Source organism: Polypterus senegalus, chromosome 18, assembly GCF_016835505.1.
Source record: "Polypterus senegalus isolate Bchr_013 chromosome 18, ASM1683550v1, whole genome shotgun sequence".
Lineage (NCBI taxonomy): Eukaryota > Metazoa > Chordata > Cladistia > Polypteriformes > Polypteridae > Polypterus > Polypterus senegalus.
The window spans coordinates 55,399,786-55,421,230 of record NC_053171.1 but is presented as its reverse complement, the minus strand read 5'-3'; the positions used below and the strand labels follow the sequence as shown (position 1 = coordinate 55,421,230).

The 21,445-nt window shown below is 38.4% G+C and overlaps 1 protein-coding gene across 1 annotated transcript in view; it reads left to right on the top strand.

Moving 5' to 3' along the window:
• LOC120518405 overlaps positions 1-21,445 on the top strand; it is a 62,578-nt gene that overhangs the window by 22,549 nt on the left and 18,584 nt on the right. Inside the window, exons 4-6 of the mRNA XM_039741190.1 lie at positions 5,444-5,941; positions 10,860-11,057; positions 17,417-17,563. Of these exons, the coding sequence (XP_039597124.1) occupies positions 5,444-5,941; positions 10,860-11,057; positions 17,417-17,563 (843 nt within the window). The remainder of the gene's footprint in view (positions 1-5,443; positions 5,942-10,859; positions 11,058-17,416; positions 17,564-21,445) is intronic.

Sequence of the window (21,445 nt, the reverse complement as noted above, 5' to 3'; positions counted from 1 at the left end):
TATTGATACCAACATGACCCGACCCCCTACCCTGGGCTTCCAGCTTTTTAATTCTCCCAGCCCACGTTCATGAGTGTTGCCCTGCTCTGCCGCACTCCAGCCCCCTGGAAGACTCAGCCACATTAATACCAACATTTGAATTTGACATATTTGTCCCCCTTAGTGATTCGAACAAGATAAAATCTGTATATTACATCAAAGAGCTTTTTGTCCTCTATGGAGGTGGGATAGCATTAATGAATAACTTGACTGCGAGGTGCTTGCAAAACAACATTACTTTAGCTTAATGCTGGTATTATAACGTTTTACAAATTAAGTTTAACTTTTTCAGTACCGCAATACCAAGATCACTAGTAAAGTGGACTCTTAATAATAAACAGTGAAGAAAGCACGGAGAAAAAAACATAAATTTTAATTGGAAAATTTCCGCTACTCATGTAAATAAGAAGTATTTAAGAACTGAGGTTAATTTTGTTGATTTGGCCCAGGCTGCAAATAATTTCAACAAAACTGTTTATGCTTACGTTTAAAGTTGTTTTTGCTTTGTATGAATGTTTTATGTGGGATATTTTAGTATGTAAGTTTTGCGATATCAACTGTGTGATTTGCTTTGCAATTTTGAAGTTTCAAGCCTTATTTATTATTTTTTTTTTATTGTTTTTGTCCCCATTTTGTTTTACCCTGCATTCCATTATTTTTTTCTTCCAATTTCTGATAATTTTAATGGTCACACCACATGATGTCACTAATGCAGTGCTTTACAATCTGGCTGCTAAATGTTTTTTTTTTGTGGTTTATTTCACAGTTGTAACCCACAATACTCACTGCATTGAACCCTATGTCCCTGTGTACGGGACTATGTAGCCACAGCCCAGTCAGAGTGCCCATGCTAACCCCTGTGCATCGTCAAAAATGTCTTCAAAGTGAACATGAGTGTAAGAACTGGATCTTGGATCAATGGGATAAAGTTGCCTGGTCTGATGAGTTTTTTGTTGCATCATAGGAATGGCGGGGTACATGTGCCTTGTTTATCTGGGGAAGATATGGCACCATGATGCATTGTGGGAAGAAGACCAACCAGTGAAGGTTTGAGCAACGTTCTACTGAGAAATCCTGGTCCAGACATTCACGTACTTAAACATCATTGCAGACCAGGTACTCCCCTTGTTGACAATGGTATACCCCCAATGGAAGCAGCATCTTTCAGCAGCATTTTGCACCCTGACTAACTGTACAAATTGTTTGGGAATGGTTTGTGGAACATGATAAAGAGTTCCATCTTGCCCTGTCCTCTAAATTCCCCATATTTCAATCCAATTGAGCTTCTATGGGAGGTGGTGTTACAACAAGTTAACATCTCCAGCTCGCAACATACAAGAGTTACAAGATCATCTGCTAATATCCTGCTGCCAGATACCTTCAGAGGTCTAGTAGAGTCCATGCCATGGTGGGCTGGAGTTGTTTTGGTGGCACATGAAAGAATAAAAACATATTGGGCAGGTGGTCATAATGTTTTAGATTGTTAGTGTATACCCCCTGCCAGGTGTGTACATCAACCCCAGTGTTAAAAATGTGCAACCATTTTGAGGACTTCGCGGGAAAAAAAAAATTATTCTGGCTTCTCTAGGGTGGCAGACAAGAAAGTCCCTGTGGATCACTTTTAACCGTGTATCGGAAAGACAGAATTAATGATAGTTGGGACTCCAATATTGCGGGTATTGAGATGCACAGGTTTTGTACAGCTGCAGATTGGCATATGTAATATAATACCTCCTTGGGCAGATGTCTAGGCTCCTGTCCAGCGCGGGGATGTTCGTTCGGCATTGTTGGAGTAAATAACATATGCAAGGGCACAAGTTTTACAAAACAAAGAGATAGGTGCTAAGCTAGCAGAACAAACAAGCATCATCCATAATGTTTGGGAAACTGGCACAGTTTTCCTTCATTTACCCCTCTACTCCATGGATTAAACAATTGAAATGTGATTAAAAGTGCACTTTGCACGTTTTAAACGGTATTTGCATACATTTCGGTCACAGCATGTTGAAATTATCAATAATTTATATGCATGGCATTTCAGGGCACCATAATGTTCAACATTGACCCTGTACTTCATACTTCATCAATAACACTCCTATTTAAAAGAAATAATTGTAATTCTTACAGTATCCACACACTCGCCCCATAATTCAGTATTTTCTCCGCTATTGAAATCGTTAGGCGAGCCAACTAGTAATGTCCGTCATCCGCCCAGTGTCCATATGTGCCATCTCTGTGGTTATGGGGATGAATTAAACTGTTTTATGGTCCATTGGTAGAGGGCGAGAATCAGCTATAAATGTTGACAAAACTTGCTGTTACAGTAAAGAGAATCTCTATTTGCTTGGAGGAATGTTAAAAGTGTTGGCTTGACATTGAATGCATGTGCTGAGTGGCGATGAGCAAATAATGGCAAAAATGGGACTGATGTCTGGCAAGATAGCAAAGCAAAATACTCGGAAGGTAACATTTTGCATATATTATTATTTTAAATTGGACCCTGACTTGTTGGACTCGGTTTCGGTGCAAGTGATCAGGAGATTGAGATCTAAAATGAAAGTGAGGTACCAGCATAAGTTGATCAGTCCCCAGCTGATTGTGTTGCCACATGAGCTTGTGTAGCTATTGCAACTGCAGCAACATTTGCCTGGGAGGGCAGCCACTTGTGATCACGAGGAACAAACCAGATTGCACCGCACTCTGGCCACCACCAATCCCACCCCTGCACAACTGCTGCTGCCAGAGACAGCAAACACTTGGCAAGAGTGGCCATAGAACCAGCAACAGAAATTTTATGTTGATATTTGATTTATGTGTGAAACCATTGCTTTGTGTGCTTTTTCAGAAAACAGCCTGACAGATCCTCGCCACCAGAGACCACTGGCACGTGGTGCGCTCCATGTAGCAATGGATGATTTATGTTCATTTTTGTGAGAAACTATTGCTTTATGTGCTTTTCAGAATGGGTTTTTGGAAAATTATCCAGCCCTGGGGAAAGGAGGAAAAAAAAATCAGCCTTAAAAGAGTTAAAGACTCTGTGGCATCCAGTCTTGAGGTGAATTAATGTATTAAATCAATGTGAACCTTTGAAGGGAATTCAATTTTTACCAAAGCAAATGACATTTTTCAGTAGATACAATAATTCTGCACTTTTATACGATATACTATATATAAGAATAAAAAGTTTTCAAATAAGCTTAAGACTATTCATTACAATGTACGGTGTTTAACAAAATTTAACGTCTAGAAGGCAAAATTGACACTGGGATAAAATACAAAATGTTAAGCATTTGTTCATATCAAACGTATGTTAGGTTCATTTCAGAAATAGTTCCTTTTTCAGAGCCTGACATTTCAATAAGCACACAGAAGCAATAAATAATATAATAAATCAAACAATTACAAATCTTAACAAACTGCATCGATACGGTTTTCTGTTGTTTGTATATGTAAAGTACAGCATATCGTCTTGTTTTAATTCAGATCATTATTTGTAAGCACATTGCAGTTGAGTTCTCTGTGGTGTTTGGTCTTTACATTCACACAATACAGTACTCTGATTTATTTATTTATTTTTAACATTCTTTTTAATGGTTAACTGCAACAAGTGACCCTTATCTTGTACTACTCACGGAACATGACTTGGAGTCATTGTGAAAACTCGCAGCGATTGACTAGAGGTGTCGGCTCCAGCGACTGAGGAGTGTTGATTTTGGCAATGTCAACCTTTTAATATGACATTCCTTTCATGTAAAACTAGGGTGCTCTGCCCCCCTGCTCGCTTTGCTTGCCAACCCCTGGGCGGGCGCTACGCTCGCGTATGGGGAAGCGGATGTACCATTTAGACAGATTATTTTCATGGGAATTGTTACCTATGCATAATAGAACTATTTTATATTACAGCAAATAATAACCATAGTAAAAAATAGTAAAATATACTAAATTGAAAGAAAATTGTTTCATGTTGCGTTATACAGGTATTCATTGCATTATATGTTTTCGATCTGTTTGGCTTTGAAATGAACACACAAATACTTTTTAAACTTACGCTTTTACTGTAAAACTTCAGTAAAAACAGTATTTGGAATTAACTTTTCATCAATTTTGCATTGAATTTTAATTCCGTGTTTGGAGTTGCATTGTGACAACGCAACATAGAATTTCCCGTGAGTGAATATCGTTTCTTTCTCTCTAATAAATAAACTGACTTTTTGGAATGTTTGTCCCTGTGATCTGTTAATTGTCTTTGCAAACGCTATTCTAACGGGAAACTGTAAATGTTTTAATACTAATGGCATATCAAGATCTCCTTTGGTGTCTAATGTTATCTGCGGAAGATGTACTACATTACCATTCTTGTTGCCTTTTACAATTCTAACCTGTAAATTTTTTTGACCAATTTTGAATACAACTAATCTTGTCCTATAGCATCACTCAGACATAAATTACGCAATAACATTACGATATATCCTTCTTTCAACAGTAATTTGGCTGGTGGAAGACCACACGGTGTTAATGGTTGTAGATATTCTATGGGATATTGTAAGTTGATGTTTTCATCTTCTGCACCATCACCACCAGCTGTTTCAGCATAGTCTATTGATATGCACTTATCCAATTTGCCGTGTAACCATTTACCAATTTTTGCATTAATTTGTTTGATTTCATCATTTCTCTGTGCTAGGATTACCCGTGTACTCATTTCTTCTGTTGATAACCATTTGGGATGAAATTCTTCAATTAGATTTGGACATATGTCTTCTTTTATTGGGAACTTAAAGTGAAGAAAACATAAACATTTATAAGACCTGAGAAGCACAGGAACTACTGTGTCTGACAAAAGCATTCACACCAATGAGAGGTGAGAGGACTGTGGGTGTGGGCTGTTAATTGGAAATGGTTGAGAGGAGGGCGGGCCACCCCCTCTACCAAATTGAAAAAATCTGTTGGCAATAGTCTTGTCTCAAGATTTTCTTTTATAATAGAGAGAAATATTGCGAGTTGTTTTGGGACAAAGATCTGACACTGCTTTCTGGGAATAGCATGATTTTCCCCACCGTGCCCCCAACGTAAACACATTGCCGCTGTTCTCACTCTCTTTCAATAATATAACTTAAAATCTAATGTAAACAACAGAACTCTGACCTACTGCTTAATCGAACTTGAAAAAGTGATCTGATTTTTAAAATTGCATGCCTTTTTTTGTAGGTATGCCTTTTGTGGACTGTGAATTTAAAAATGTTTATGTCTGCCTTTTGCATTTTCTTACTGTAATTCAAAAATGTATATGATTTATTTATATAGCACCTTTCCCATGTATTCCTTTTGGTTGTTAAATTAAGCAGTAGCCATTGTCATCCACTATAATTTTCTTGTGGAAACACTGCTATTCTTTTTATTTCAGTTACTGTCCAAGGCAGATGTGTCACATACGAAGAACCCACCTATCGAGAAGAAGAGAGGCAGGACTCCAGTAAATCAAACTGAAGACATTCATCCAGAAACAGTTAAACGTGAATGGAAGCCTTCATTTAGGAGGAGATTGGCCACAGAGTCATCCTTATTTCAGACACCTCTAGTCACCACAGGATGGAATCTCAGGTCTCGGTTTTCCACCCATACGGCAAATGCTTGTCAGAATGGCTCTACTTTAGGACATAAGAATGCCATCCTGGAACTATCTAATCCTGATTTGAAGAAAATGAATAGGGCAGAGAAACCCTGGCCATCAGTGATAAAGAGCACCATTACAAAGGATGTACCTTTATCCACGAGTAAGACCGGCTTTACTGAGATAACCCAATCACACTTAAGTAATGGCAAGGAGTTCCAGGAATGTCCCTGCCCAGACTACTTGTGCCCATTCAATGGAAAGAGCTCTGCAGAAGGTCTGAAAACTCAGGTAAGCTAGAAATTGCCAAATATGTAATGCATAAACTTGATAATTGTATTTTAAACAGATTACAAAATGCTAGCAAACCATGTAATTGGTATGCATGCCAGGAATGTTTCAGTGGAGGAGTTAAGGTGTCTGATTACAGGAGGTCTGCTTTAGAGTCGGCAGGCTGTTCCAAGAGAGTATGGATCCCACTCCCACTGTCCATTTACATTGCTGGTTTCATAGATGTCTCCTCTCTAGCAGTGTATATAACTACAGTCCTTTACATTGCCGGTAGTGAGCCTGTGTGTGGGGGGCTCAATCAGACTAAACATAATTTAAGCTACATCGATTGTCCTGCCACCAGAAACCTGCCAAGGTAAATATTAAAAAAAAAAGAAAACTCTATGTTAAGGTCTGTCATTTATTTTCTGAAGCTGCCTTCTGCACCGCAAGACCATGAAGCGTTCAAAACTATTCCGGAAAAAGGTGGAAACCAATGTGGATGAGCAAGTACTGTTAAACTCTGTTCATTTATATACAGTGTACTTACATTTGCAAGCCCAGACCACATTTACATGTACATAAGGGATGATTGAATGGTTTTATGGCTATGCCTGTCTTAGGATTCTTTGTGTTTGAGTGTTTTTTTCCTTCTTAAAGTGCATTAACCTCATGCATGCTTGTAATAACACTTTAAAACTTTCTCAAATACAGGCAGCAGCAACATTTTTTTTTTTTTTATCATCTTCAAAGCAAAAGCTGTAGATTTTTCTACTCCTTTTTGTCATTTAAAAATTTCCTTCCCTGAAAATTTTTTGTGATGTTAAGGAATGCCAAAAAAACTGAGCCCATCATTGTAAAATGGGGTATAAACTATTGTGCGGGACGAGTCAGAGACTTACTTACTTACAGAGAACTACTTCATCCAAAAATAATTTTTGATCGGTTACTTACCTCTTGGTGTTTTGTAATATTGGATCTGAAGAACCAAGATATGGGACTACCTACCATAAAAGCAATGTCCCAAACAAGCACATTTTTGCTAAACTATTTTTAAACTGATCACTTTCTGAGAAATCCCCATGTGAGGTGCTGGAAAGCATGTTCAAGTGGGTTTGAGCTTTTGAACTGAACACCCACCTCTCCTTGAATTCATTGGTTGGTAAGCCACAGTGCCATATATTTGAGTTTTTTCCACGGCAGTCTGTGGAGCTGCTCCATTGAATTAACATTCTACTTTTGGAAGCACCTTGAAAATGCAAAAATACAAGGCATACTTTCCACCTGATGACATTTTCACTTTTCTTTTAATCTTTAATTATTCTCCCCACTAAATGCACAAACTGCCATACTGACGACATTGTAGCCAAGAAATGGGCTATTACAGGGCAGGACTCCTTACCAATGAACAAAGAGGTAGGCAGGTCTTCAGTTCTGAAGATTGCTCCTCAGCTGCTCATTGGAGGATTTTCCAGAAGAAGTTTTTTTTTCTTTTTGTATTTTAAACTATCCTAGGGAGCTCTGCCCCTTCTCGCTAGGCTCACCCACCCCTGGGTTTGGTTTTCTGGATATGCAATTTAAAGAGATTGCTATTTTCATGGAAATTGTTACATATGCATCATTTTCACTTTTACTTTAAAACTTTAGTAAAAAGAATATTTGGAATTAACTTTTCTTCAATATCACATTGAATTTTGATTCCGTGTTCGGTCTTACATCGTGACAACACAACATATAACTGCCTGTGATTGAGTATCGTTTCTTTCTCTCTAATAAATAAAACAACTTTCTTGAATGTTTGTCTATGCTCTTTCTTCTTTGCTTTGTCATTGACGTGTCATCTAGAATGTATAAAATTATTGTCCTGATAAAATTTATAAGAGCTGAGAACACAACCGAGGTTCGATGACCGTGGTCTTGTTTGAAAACAGTAAGTAGGGTGTGACTTGAAAGAATTTCATGTTAAAAGTCTCCATCTCTTGGGACCTCATACCACGCCGTTTTTGGAATCTTTTAATTCTCGATGGCAACATGAATTAGGTGATCTACAAATCTCCGACTTAAAGTTTAAATCTGAACAATATATTCAATCTCACTGTTCTGTTATTTCACAGAGTAATAATTTCCATTTGTTTGCGCTATTGTGATCTTTCCTATCCTTTTTTTGAGACTTTCGAACATTAGTACTTCCATTATCTCTAACCTGCTCTGCATGTGTTCCCCGCCAACATTTTTGAATTCTTTATGACATTCTACTTTGTCATCTACTCTTTGTCCTTTATTTCTGGCCCCGGGCGTGGTCAAATCTCTTTCTTGCAGGACGTATAAGTGTCTCTCCAAGAAAATCATGTCTCGTCTCCTTCCAAGATTTTTTTTTTTTAATAGTGAGATTTTATCCAAACTACATGTGAGCATACAATTGGATATTACATGTTTGGATTATGCAACAGGAACTGTAGATATTTTCATGTTATATTTTGTGATGTTGTTCAACAGCAGAAGCATCCATTGAAGTCAGTTGTATCAGGAATTTAAAGATGTTTGTTCTCCATAAAAGCATGCATTAAGTTTTTCTTGTCCATTACTATAAACAACATCGGGTAAGTAGGTGACAACAAAAGGTCATTTTTGGGTGGAGTATTCCTTTAAATAACCTTTCCATCTCCTGAAGATGGATTACAAATTTTATTAGCAATAAACCAAGCAAACAAGAGAATTACAAAATGTAGTTTTACCAGGTCATTTTCTATATAATAAATAATACAACCCATAAAAAATTGATAATCATGGAATTGTAAATGTTATGTTAATCTAACTGAGGAGGAGCAAATAGTTTCAGACCTTATTATAACCTAAAGAATTATTTTTGTATTTGCCTGGAAGTGAATGAAAATAGGGGTGGCACGGTGGCGCAGTGGGTAGGGCTGCTGCCTCACAGTTAGGAGACCCGGGTTTGCTTCCTGGGTCCACCCTGCGTGGAGTTTGCATGTTCTCTCCGTGTCTGCGTGGGTTTCCTCCGGCTTCACTGGTTTTCTCCCACAGTCCGAAGACATGCAGGTTAGGTGCATTGGCAATTCTAAATTGTCCCTAGTGTGTGCTTGGTGTTTGTGTGTGTGTGTGTTTTTGCTGGCACCCTGCCCGGGGTTTGTTTCTTGCCTTGCGCCCTGTGTTGGCTTGCATTAGCTCCAGCAGACCCCCGTGACCCTGTAGTTAGGATGTAGCAGGTTGGATGGTGGATAGATGGATGAATGAAAATATATAAAGGCCGAAAGAGAAAGTCTGTGATGTGCATTAAACTGTATTCAATACGATCAGTTTTACCCCAACAGGTGCTTGAAGTGGGCTGGTGTGCCCCAGTACTCCATACCAGCATTTCCCAGTTCTCGTTCTATGAGTACCGGTAGTTAATGTGAGTGTAACAGTGCAAACTGTCAGTTCTAAGACCACCATTAATGACCATTACTTAAAACCCCAATATGTCTGTCTGTTCAGCTATTTGGAAACATTCCCTCCACGTTATGTTTTAAAAGGTGCATATCGGTGTGCAATCTCTTTTCACCCGGTTTATCTTACTCATCAAGAAGTACCGGCTATCCCCTTTTTTTTGTATTTCAATCAGAGTAGTTTTTATTGTCAGAGAACCTCTGTAATTTCAGTCCTGTTTGAATCACTGAAATGATGAAATTTTACTAACTTTAGTTGCACAGGACCAGTTTAGCCTGTCCTTTTTTAAAACAGACTTTTAATAGATGATAATGGTGAATGGACAGTTTGATTTGAGCATTTCGAACAGGGACAAATTTGCAGAAATTTTTCTGTAAGTAATTATCGTATATACTCACGTATAAATCGGGTCTTGAAACCCAAAAAATCAATCATAAAATCAGACCCTGACTTATACGCCCGTTCAAAAATGTGACACATACATTTTTTTTTTTCTTTTTTAACATCTTCTCGCCTCCTCCAATCTCGCATCAGTTTCTCAGGTGCATCGAATTTTGTTGCAGCACCGCAGTTACCAATTTCTTTCACTACTTTAACAATATTTAATTTAAAACCAGCTTCATATTTTTTTTTGATTGAATGCTCCATCGTATTTGGGTGTGAGATACACAAAACACAAATCAGTGCATACGTCTCTTCGGAATAGTTTGGGTATTACCGTGTGGTCACGTAGGCAAAATAAAGAGAGAGGGAGAGAGGTTAGGAGCACACACTGATACAGCACATTGCCACACACACATAGGAAAAAAAAAAGGCAGTGTGCTCCGTGGTTACTCTCTCAGGTGTGTGTTAGCATATCATATTCTCTTGGACCAATAGCGGGAGTTTTCCACATTCAACTTATACGACCGACATTATAAAACACCAGAAATTATACTGTAAAATCAAGTCCCAACTTATCCGTGGAAGAACTTATCCGCGAGTATATACGGTACTCCATCACTTGGTGTAAAACATATCCTGCCCAAATTGCGCTTTAGTGTTCAGGATCCAAACTACTAGATTTTATATAAGCTGTAGAAGAATAGCGCTGATTGCTTGAAAAGTAGACTTTTCTGTGTGTAAGTTATATTTTTATGGTTTCCATAACAAATGGAAAAGCTTCTTTCTTTTGCAGTTTTTTGAAGATAAACCCAAAGATGAGAGGAGACAGAAGTGTAAGTATGCACGGCCATCTCCCTAGCTGATGTTTGCCTAGGCCCTAGTCCATATCCAATTCTACACTAGAATGATGGGACCTACTTCTCAGTTTTCCTCACCCAACTGTATTACAATGAAGAGTGAATGCATTTATCTAGATGCCACTCTTCAAATTACTACAGCTTATACTCTGTATTCAAGGTCTACACATTGGTCATGAGCACAGAGCACAGCATGTTAAGCTTATTGTGAAATGTCTAATAACATTCAGCTGTTTTTTTAACATGTTTTGCAGGAGCTCTTCAGAAACCTGTTAGATATTTTAGATAAGATGATCCCTGAAAGGTATCCGCACCTCCTTGAACAGGTAGAAGAGTTAATTGTGGACACCCAGGAGAGGCTTGAAGGTGTTGTCAACATCATAGTTAAAAGGGCCATATCTGAGAGGCAATACAGTGCTGTCTATGCTGGGATGTGCCACTATTTACTGAAGGTACTTTGTGTGTTTAACTGTAAACGCTGAAAGTCAGTGGCTCAGAAAGCTATCAATTGCAAAAAGTGATTGTATTTGTCTGTGTGCGTTTTTTATTATTTTGTCTGCAACTGCATTGTTTGTAATGTGTATATTTAAAATAAACCACAGCTGTGCCAATGGTTCAAGGTAAAGCCCCTATTATAAATTGTTCCGGCCATATGCATAAATATGTAGTCAAATACAAACTGAAATTTGAATTATATGGATTTAATTAGACTATGTATGTTCAAACTTTGAAAATATGGACTACAATCTTACCATATTGTATAAAGTTATATATGATATATACTGTATGGAGCATATTTTGACTTCAGTTAAATGGAATGTTACATATTTGAATAAAAGAATGCCCCATCGTTTGATGGAAATTAAAATTATCAACCTACAGAGGGCTTAATTCAAAGACACCCCGAAAATGAAAGTGTAAAAATTATGTGGCAGGCAGGCTAGTCCATTTTGCCGAAATTTCATTGAAGCAACTCCAAATCGTACTCAGTAGTTTGTATGACCCCCACGTGCTTGTATACATACCTGACAATTTACAACTGGGATGGGGGGGTCATCTCCTAATGAGATAATGGATGGTGTCCTGGGGGATCTCCTCCCAGATCTGGACCAGGGCATCACTGAGCTCCTGGACAGTCTGAGGTGCAACCTGGTGGTGTGAGATGGGCCAAAGCATAATGTCACACCAAAAGGTGTTCTATTGGATTGAGGTCAGGCAAGCGTGGCTGCCAGTCAATGCTATCAATACCTTCATCCTCCAGGAACTGCCTGCATACTCTCGCCACATGATTAAAATGTTTCCTTTTCTTTTTCATTACTTATTTAACACACTACTTCTCCGCTGCGAGGTGTGGGTATTTTGCTATATATATAATAAATGACCTCCAAAGAGCGCTGAGACTTTTGATATCGTGAACGTGTCTGCAAAAACTGGGGTCTCCTGCCCAGCAAAAGTCAATCAGCCAGCGAGCGCGCATAGCTGTGCCGGCCTTTGAGACGCTGACTTTAAATTTTTTTCATCCTCACCCTGAGCTATAGCCCAGACAAGTTCAAACACGGGACCCCTTTTCTACACCGCGGCAAACTAATATTAAGGCGATTCGCACTTTCTTTTCAACGTATACGATTATGAGGTCGTCAGCTCGGATTATGAAGACACGCACACGAGTGGAGGACTGACAGTGCCATCACAGCCGATTAATGGCAGGGGCGTCTCACCAGTCTACACAAGACACACCGCGACTGTCCCCAAAAGGCGATCATAACGTCAGCGAACACATCTCTCTATACTATATAAAAAAGGCAACTTTCCTTTCTTTACACCTTTTTTCCTTTTATCCCAAACCAAAGCCTTTCTCTCTTAACACTGCAGAGGACACAAAACTAATTTTCTTTAATTGCTGGTAATGCCGGTAAGGCACATTACCAGAGGGAGAAATTTGAACGTTCACATAGAAAATGTCATTTCAATACCACAGCCGTCGTGTAGCGCCTTTCAAAAGGGATCTACTACCGAGAGATGATCCATATACATTTTAGCTGCTGTTAGTTACTTACCTGTTGTGTTACACAGTCTTTAAAATGTAGTTTACCCGTAACTACTCCAGTAGTGCTCAATGTACATGTACTTCTTAAAACGTTAATGTTTTACTGTTTAATAACTTATAGACTATATTTTATTATTTTTCCCTTGCACTCAGTGACCAAAGCTATACACATACATATATATACACATATATATACCTGTGTGTATGTTTGTATGTATGTGTGTATATATATATATCATCAAACACATTTAACCATTAGTCAAATATAACACAAGTAAACACAAAATGCAATTTTTAAATTATGTTTTTTATTATTTAGGGATAAAAAAAATTCAAACCTACATGGCCCTGTGTGAAAAGTAATTGCCCCCTTGTTAAAAATAACCTAACTGTGGTGTATCACACCTGAGTTCAATTTCCATAGCCACCCCCAGGCCTGATTACTGCCACACCTGTTTCAATCAAGAAATCACTTAAATAGGAGCTGCCTGACACAGAGAAGTAGACCAAAAGCACCTCAAAAGCTAGACTGCCAAGTTCCAAAGAAATTCAGGAACAAATGAGAACAGAAGTAATTGAGATCTATCAGTCTGGTAAAGGTTATAAAGCCATTTCTAAAGCTTTGGGACTCCAGCGAATCACAGTGAGAGCCATTATCCACAAATGGCAAAAACATGGAACAATGGTGAACCTTCCCAGGAGTGGCCGGCCGACCAAAATTACCCCAAGAGCACAGAGACGACTCATCCGAGAGGTCACAAAAGACCCCAGGACAACGTCTAAAGAACTGCAGGCCTCACTTGCCTCAATTAAGGTCAGTGTTCAAGACTCCACCATAAGAAAGAGACTGGGCAAAAATGGCCTGCATGGCAGATTTCCAAGACGCAAACCACTGTTAAGCAAAAAGAACATTAGGGCTCGTCTCAATTTTGCTAAGAAACATCTCAATGATTGCCAAGACTTTTGGGAAAATACCTTGTGGACTGATGAGACAAAAGTTGAACTTTTTGGAAGGCAAATGTCCTGTTACATCTGGCGTAAAAGGAACACAGCATTTCAGAAAAAGAACATCATACCAACAGTAAAATATGGTGGTGGTAGTGTGATGGTCTGGGGTTGTTTTGCTGCTTCAGGACCTGGAAGGCTTGCTGTGATAGATGGAACCATGAATTCTACTGTTCACCAAAAAATCCTGAAAGAGAATGTCCGGCCATCTGTTCGTCAACTCAAGCTGAAGCGATCTTGGGTGCTGCAACAGGACAATGACCCAAAACACACCAGCAAATCCACCTCTGAATGGCTGAAGAGAAACAAAATGAAGACTTTGGAGTGGCCTAGTCAAAGTCCTGACCTGAATCCAATTGAGATGCTATGGCATGACCTTAAAAGGGTGGTTCATGCTAGAAAACCCTCAAATAAAGCTGAATTAAAACAATTCTGCAAAGTTGAGTGGGCCAAAATTCCACCAGAGTACTGTAAAAGACTCATTGCAAGTTATCGCAAATGCTTGATTGCAGTTATTGCTGCTAAGGGTGGCCCAACCAGTTATTAGGTTCGGGGGGCAATTACTTTTTCACACAGGGCGATGTAGGTTTGGATTTGTTTTTCTCCCTAAATAATAAAACCATCGTTTAAAAACTACATTTTGTGTTTACTTGTGTGTTAAGCCTCCAAAAACACCACAAAACAGGCCAGAAAATTCACTACTCTGCCCAGAAGAGATCAACCTTAATCCAGCCAGGTCCAAAGTACTACCTGCAGGCTTCACCTGGGGTAGGCTCTCAAAAATGGGGACCTGGCAAAACAACTCAATGTTCAAAAAGCCCAACAAGAGCAAGTAACCCATTGGTTTGCCTAGGCAATCCACAAAAAACATGTCCCAAAATGAAAACTAAAAATCAGACTCTTTAATACAGAGCAAGAAGTGATCAGAAATTCAGAATTCAGAAATGCAGGATGTCTCCAAAAATAAATGACTTCCAACTCCAGAGCCTTTTCAGCTCATTTACATAGTCAGAGTGAGAGCTAAGGAGAGGTGATGTCAGGGTGGGCACAGCTCATTGTGCTCCACCCACAAAGAATAAGGTATGTAATTAACCAATAATAAACACAATTGATGGATATCTCTCTACTATATAAAAAAAATCCTGTGACGAGGCAAGACTTTTTAAAGAGATAAATTCAAGTCCCATGAGATCAAGACTTTGGACATGAGATTTTTTCAAGTCACTCCCTCCTCTCAACCATATTCAACCACAAACACAGTACTCTCACCTCTCATTCGTGTGAATGCTTTTGTCAGACACAGTTCCTGCTCTCCCTGCTCTTATAAATTTTAACATTTTCCTCACTTTAAGTTCGCAGTTAAAGAAAAGGTATTATGTCCAAATCTTAAGAATTTCATTCCGAATGGTTATCAACAGAAGAAATGAGTACACAGGCAATCCTAGCACCAAGAAATGATGAAGTCAAACGAATTGACACGCAAATTGTCGATTGGCTACACAGCAAATTAGTTAAATGCGAATCAATAGACAATGCTGAAACAGTTGGTGGTGATGGTGCGAATCTTACAATATGCCGAAGAATATCTACAACCATTAACACCATCCAGTCTTCCACCGCACAAATTACTGTGGAAAGAAGGATGTATCCAAGAAAGGTAATGTAGTACATCTCCCGTGGATAACATTAGACATCAAAGGAGATCTTGATATGCCATTCATATTAAAACGTTAACAGTTTCCCGTTAGAATAGCTTTTGCAAAGACAATTAACAAATCTCAAAGCCAAACATTCAAAAAAGTTTTTTAATTTAATAGAGAGAGAAAAATGAAATTCAATCACAGGCTGTTATATGTTGTGTTGTCATGATGAAAGTCTAAATGCAGAATCAAAACTAAATGCGATATTGATGAAAATTTAATTTAAAAATTTTTTACTGAAGTTTTACAGTAAAAGTGTAAGTTTAAAAAGTATTTGCATGTTAATTTCAAATCAAAACAATGAAATTGTATAACGCAATGAATACCCCTAACACAACATGAAACAATTTACTTTCAAATTATTACGTTTTACCATTTTTTAATATGGCTAATTATTCGCTGTAATGTGTAATAGTTAGTTCTGTTATGCATATACAACAATTCCCAAGAAAATAAAAATCTGTTTAAATTATACATCCGCATCCCCATACACGGACGGCTGAACCGTAAAGCGGCTTGCACGTAGTACAGGCTCGGGGGTTTCCGAGTGAAGTGAGCAGGGGCAGAGCCCTCTATTAATATAAAAATAATAATAATAAATGATACAAAAACAACAATAAACCTTACATCCATTCATTATCCAACCCGCTATATCTTAACCTTAAAACACCAAATTCACACTGGTACATAACAATAGCTGTGCTGGACGTCTTCCAGTTTCAAAGGGATGTCAGCTTGCGATCTTTCTTCTGCTGCAGGTGGTGTCTGTGGGTTACCAGTGTTTCTGGTCCTCAGCCTTAGCCCTAATTTTCTTGTGCCTCTTCAGAAGAGCTTGTACAGCACATCTTGACAAACTCCTCTCCACTTGGAAGGGACCTTCCTGATTCAAGATGACCATATTGTGCCTTGCTAATTGCTAGCTTTTGCCATGGTACTAGAATTGATATTTTTGAAGGTTAAAAGTCTAACGGTTAAATTTGATTCTTCCGATGCCAGTTTTTGTTTCAGTTGATTAGTTTGGTTGAATCAGCTCATTATGCCATTCATCTTTAGCACCTGTCTGGTTATCTTTATAGATCTCTAGCCGACTGAATGATTAAACAAAGTTCATCAAGTTTTTTATCAGGAAAGTGGTTTATTAATTACTTTTCTTTAATTGAATACAAAAATCTCTAATATATAGTGTTTTGGAAAATTAATGTTGGAAAACAGAGTATTACTCTTTTTAGCCAGGTAAAGGGGAACAGCTGCCCTTAGCAGAAGAGTTCACGTATCTCAGGAGCTTGTTCAGGAGTGATGGAAAAAGGGAATGTGATGTTAACATGCAAATTGGAGTCGCGCCCTGTATCAGTCTTTGGCTGTTGTACTAATGATCTCATTTTTTTGGTCGTTACTAAGTGTTAGAGATTAGGTTTCTTTGCAGGATGGTTGGGCTGAAACTCTGGGATATGGCTCAGCAATTTGGGAGAGCCTCAGACTAGAGTCGCTGCTCCTCTGGATTGAGAGATGCCAGGTTAAGGTGGTTGGGATATGTCATAAGGTTCCCGCTGGACCTACTCTGGGCGATTAAACCCTGAGGCAGACCCAGGCTGTGCTGGAGGAGACTAGATCTCTCTGTTGGCATGGGAAGGTTTGGAATCCAGGGACAGGGAAGTCTAGGTTGACCTGGCTAGGCCATTGTTACCATGAACCTGACCAGGAAAAGCAGTTGAGAAGATGGAAATCTGAAATTTGTTCTTTTTTTACTTGCATACTAACACAGAAGACAAATCTATTAACTTCTAAAACAAACATGATATAAAAAGCTACATTTTTGCACTATACTTTGGAATATAACAAAGCTTTCATTAAGTATACAGTATCTTAAACATATTATTGAAGTTTAAGCTTTTAAAGTACTCTGGTTGATTCAGATTTTCTATAAATTTCCTATAGTAAAGCATAAAAATGTACTGTATGTTCTGAAATCAAATTGTGAAGTATTTTATTAAGAAAGTATTTGCTTTCAGTTTGAGATAAGAATGTTGTCAATTGCTGTAATATTTTTTCATTTGTACAGCTGGATGCCCCCACAGCAGACGGGTCTGGAGGATATGTTAACTTCAGATTTCTTCTGTTGAAGAGCTGCCAAAAGTTGTTCTACATGAATGGGGATGAACAAAATGAAATTGGCAAGAAACAGGAGGAAATTGAGGCAGCAACTCAGGTGACTTGACACTTAGGATTGACTCTGTAGTCCATGTCCCCAATTTTACCCATGAGAGATTACTCAAGTTCTACGGTGCTTGATAATTTCTGAGTATTTCTATTGAGGTTTGTAGTTCTGCAGCTCCACGTTAAAAGACGCAGGCCTTTAGAAGATGGCACCAGAAAGTGTAAGTAACATGAATGTACTTTAAAAAAAAAAAAAAAAAACAATATCACGTTGAAAAGTGTACGCATTGCAATTGGAAGGTCAGTGACAGAACAAATTTAGTAGGAGAGCACTGGCACTTTCATGTTGGTGCTGAATGATTATAATACAAATAAAGCCCACAACATTTTTTTCTCATTAGCACATTTTCATGCACTCAATATAGCTCAAAGTGCTTTACAAAATATCAAAGTAGTTGTTGCAGGAAAGCTAAGAATAATCTATCTATACTAATAAAAGGTAAAGCCCTCACTGACTGACTGACTGACTGACTCATCACTAATTCTCCAACTTCCCGTGTAGTTAGAAGGCTGAAATTTGGCAGGCTTATTCCTTACAGCTTACTTACAAAAGGTAAGCAGGTTTCATTTAGAAATTCTACACGTAACGGTCGATAACGGTCGACAACTTCCGCCACGTTGAACTTTCTTATTTATGGCCCCATCTTCACGAAATTTGGTAGGTGGCTTCCCTGCGCTAACCAAAACCGATGTACATACTTATTTCGGTGGTATGACGCCACTGTCAGCCGCCATATTGAACTTTCCAAACGTCACTAATTCTCCAACTTCCCGTGTAGGTAGAAGGCTGAAATTTGGTACTTATTTCGGTGGTATGATGCCACTGTCGGCCGCCATATTGAACTTTTCAACAGTCTTTGTTACTTAAGGGCCCATCTTCAAGAAATTTGGTACGCGGGTTCCCAACGCTAACTAAATCCTACTTATGTACATATATACGTCCATAGTCTGCAGCTTGGTCACTGTGTGAGGCGGCGTTGGGTACCCATCCCAACGCCTCCCACGTTGTTGGCTGCCTTCCTATATAAGGCCGTCTGTCGCTCCAGTCTCTACATTCCCTTCCTTGCTTCGCCACGGGATTCACGTCTCCATGCTGATAACTACAGCCTTTTATTTAATCCACGGCTTCTCCGCTGTTTTATTGTTCATTTATTACGATTATAGTTATTGTGTAGGTATTTTAGACTTACTCTACATTGTTCAGATACCCATTTCCTTTATCATTCCAACCGTACCCCCATTAACATGTCTATCGAGGTGATCACCATCGATCAAAGAACTGTCACTTACCGAGTGGTTTCCATGCCCGGAGATGGCACCTACCTTTTTCATTCTCTTTGTTACATATTGCACAGCCATATCAGGCTCACTCTTGATATCCAGAGGAACATTGTGTCTTATGTATTGAATGACTGGGACAGGTTCAAGGTGTGGACCGATGACGGTACAGGAGATAATTATACTACACAGGAGTACTATAAGAGTTAAATGCTTAAGCCCTTCACCTATGGTTCTGCATGTGAGTTGATGGCTGCCGCTGAATTGTTCAGTTGTCGCTTTCAAGTGTACCGAAATGGCCAAATATTTTATGCCTTTCAACAATCGCCAATGCCTCTTAAACATCTTAGATTCACAGGTGACGATTTCAGTAGTGGACACTTTCATGTTTATGAATGTTTAAACTCTCAAAAGCTGGATGTGATTTTATCGATGAAACTGGTTGTGTGCTTACAACGCTTGACAGATGCCAAATGTCAATTCAACACAACAAATCCTGCAAATACTGTCATAATTGAAACAAACCATGAAACTCAAACCGATTATGACAGCAGCAATCCAAGCTGTGAGATTTGAAACAAGATTACTGTTCACATGGCCAACTGTACGTTGCATGCTTAAGAGTAAGCTCAGCGCACAGCTTGGTCATATTACAACTGGAGGGCCGAACTCACAATATGGTATACAAAGAGATCCTTAACAAATAATTATTTGCATATTTTCCCTCAGTTTAAAAAGGTTTAATTTTCTTCTTAATAAAAATTTTAATGCAGTACTTCGCCGCTGCGAAGCGGGTATTTTGCTAGTAATGAATAAATAACAAAAATAAATCAATACATACTTGCATAAAATGCAGAATTAGTAGAAATGCTTTGTATATAATAAATTTTTAGGTCTCTAAGATGAGTTAGATGGGAAGGCCATCAAAGCAGTCGGTCTTGTTGACAGTTGGAGAATTTGGTTTCATTTGGACATCGTAGGCAGCTGTACGGCACCAGGATCAGGTTGTAGTAGTGCAGAGGAAAACTTGAAAAGAAATAACAGTAGGGATGAATAATGATTGCAAATCAATGAAGAATTTAATAAATCTATTCATGTGTAGTCTATTAGAATTACAACTAAAATATAGTTACGAGTAAACAAATTTGAAAAGTGGGTTTGAAGGAGTTTATATATTCATCTCTCTCTTATATAAAAAAAATCCTGGGACGAGATGAGACTATTTCAGAGAGATACTTTCAAGTCCCACGAGACGAGACTTTGTGCCAAGAGATTTAACGACGGCCAGGGCTGGAAATAAAAGTCAAAGAGTAGATGACAAAGTAGAACATTATAAAGAATTCAAAAACATTAGTGTGATACACATGCAGAGCAGGTTAGAGGTAACGGAAGTACGAAAATTTGAAAGTCTCAGAAAAATGATAGTCAATATCGCATTAGCGTAAACAAACGGAAATTATTACTCAGTGAAATAATGGAACAGCGAAAAGAGATCGAATATATTGTTTGGATTTAAACTTGAAGTCGGAGACTTGTAGATCGTCTAATTCGTGTTGCCATCAGGGAAAAGTAGTGTTTCTTCCAAATGAAGAGGCGTATCTGCGAGAATTAAAAGATTTGTTGTCTGGTGAAAGTGAAATCCACATACGTGAGTGGCAGAGACGCAAAGTGGCTGGCGCATAGCATAGGCAGGGGGGATGGCAAGCGAAGCCCCCTAGTATATCTCTCTATTATAATAAAAACAATCTTGGGTCGAGACGTGACTTTTTAAAGAGACTTTCTGGAATGAAGTCCCGCGTAAGAGACTTTTAAAATGAGATTCTTTCAAGTCACATCCTACTTACAACCATTTTCAAACAAGACCACTGTCATCTAACCTGTCAGTCATGTGAATGCTTTTGTCAGACACACTTCCTGTGCTCTCAGCTCTTATAAATTTTATCAGGACAATAATTTTATATGTTCTAGATGACACATCAATGACTAAGCGAATAAGAAAGAGCTGCACATCAAAAAGAGACCCAAAAGCACTGGAGAGAAAAAAAGAACAATAATAATCTATGTGCAAATTCTGAAAATAAGGAAAGTAATACTCAGCCCGGACTAAGTGGAACTGAAAACTTCACAGGTCCAATCAGGATCAGAAATAAAAGACAAAGAGTAAAACATAAAGTAGAACTTCATAAAGATGTTCAAAAACATTGGCGCGATACACATGCAGTGCAGGTTAGAGATTATGAAAGATTTTAACAGGCGACAAGAAAGGTAATGTAGTACATATTCCGCCAAAAACATTAGACACAAAGGGAGATCTTGATAAGCCATTCGTATTAAAACATTTACATTTTTCTGTGAGAATAGCTTTTGCTATGACATTTAACAAATCACAGGGACAAACATTTTAAAAAAGTCAGTTTATTTATTAGAAAGAAAGAAATGATATTTACTCATGATATTCACTCATGGGCAGTTACATGTTGTGTTACTTGTCATGATGTAAGTCCAAACACGGAATCAAAATTCAATGCGATCTTGAAGAAAAGTTATTCCAAATATTGTTTTTACTGAAGGACGTGGCCATCCACTGTGATAAGCT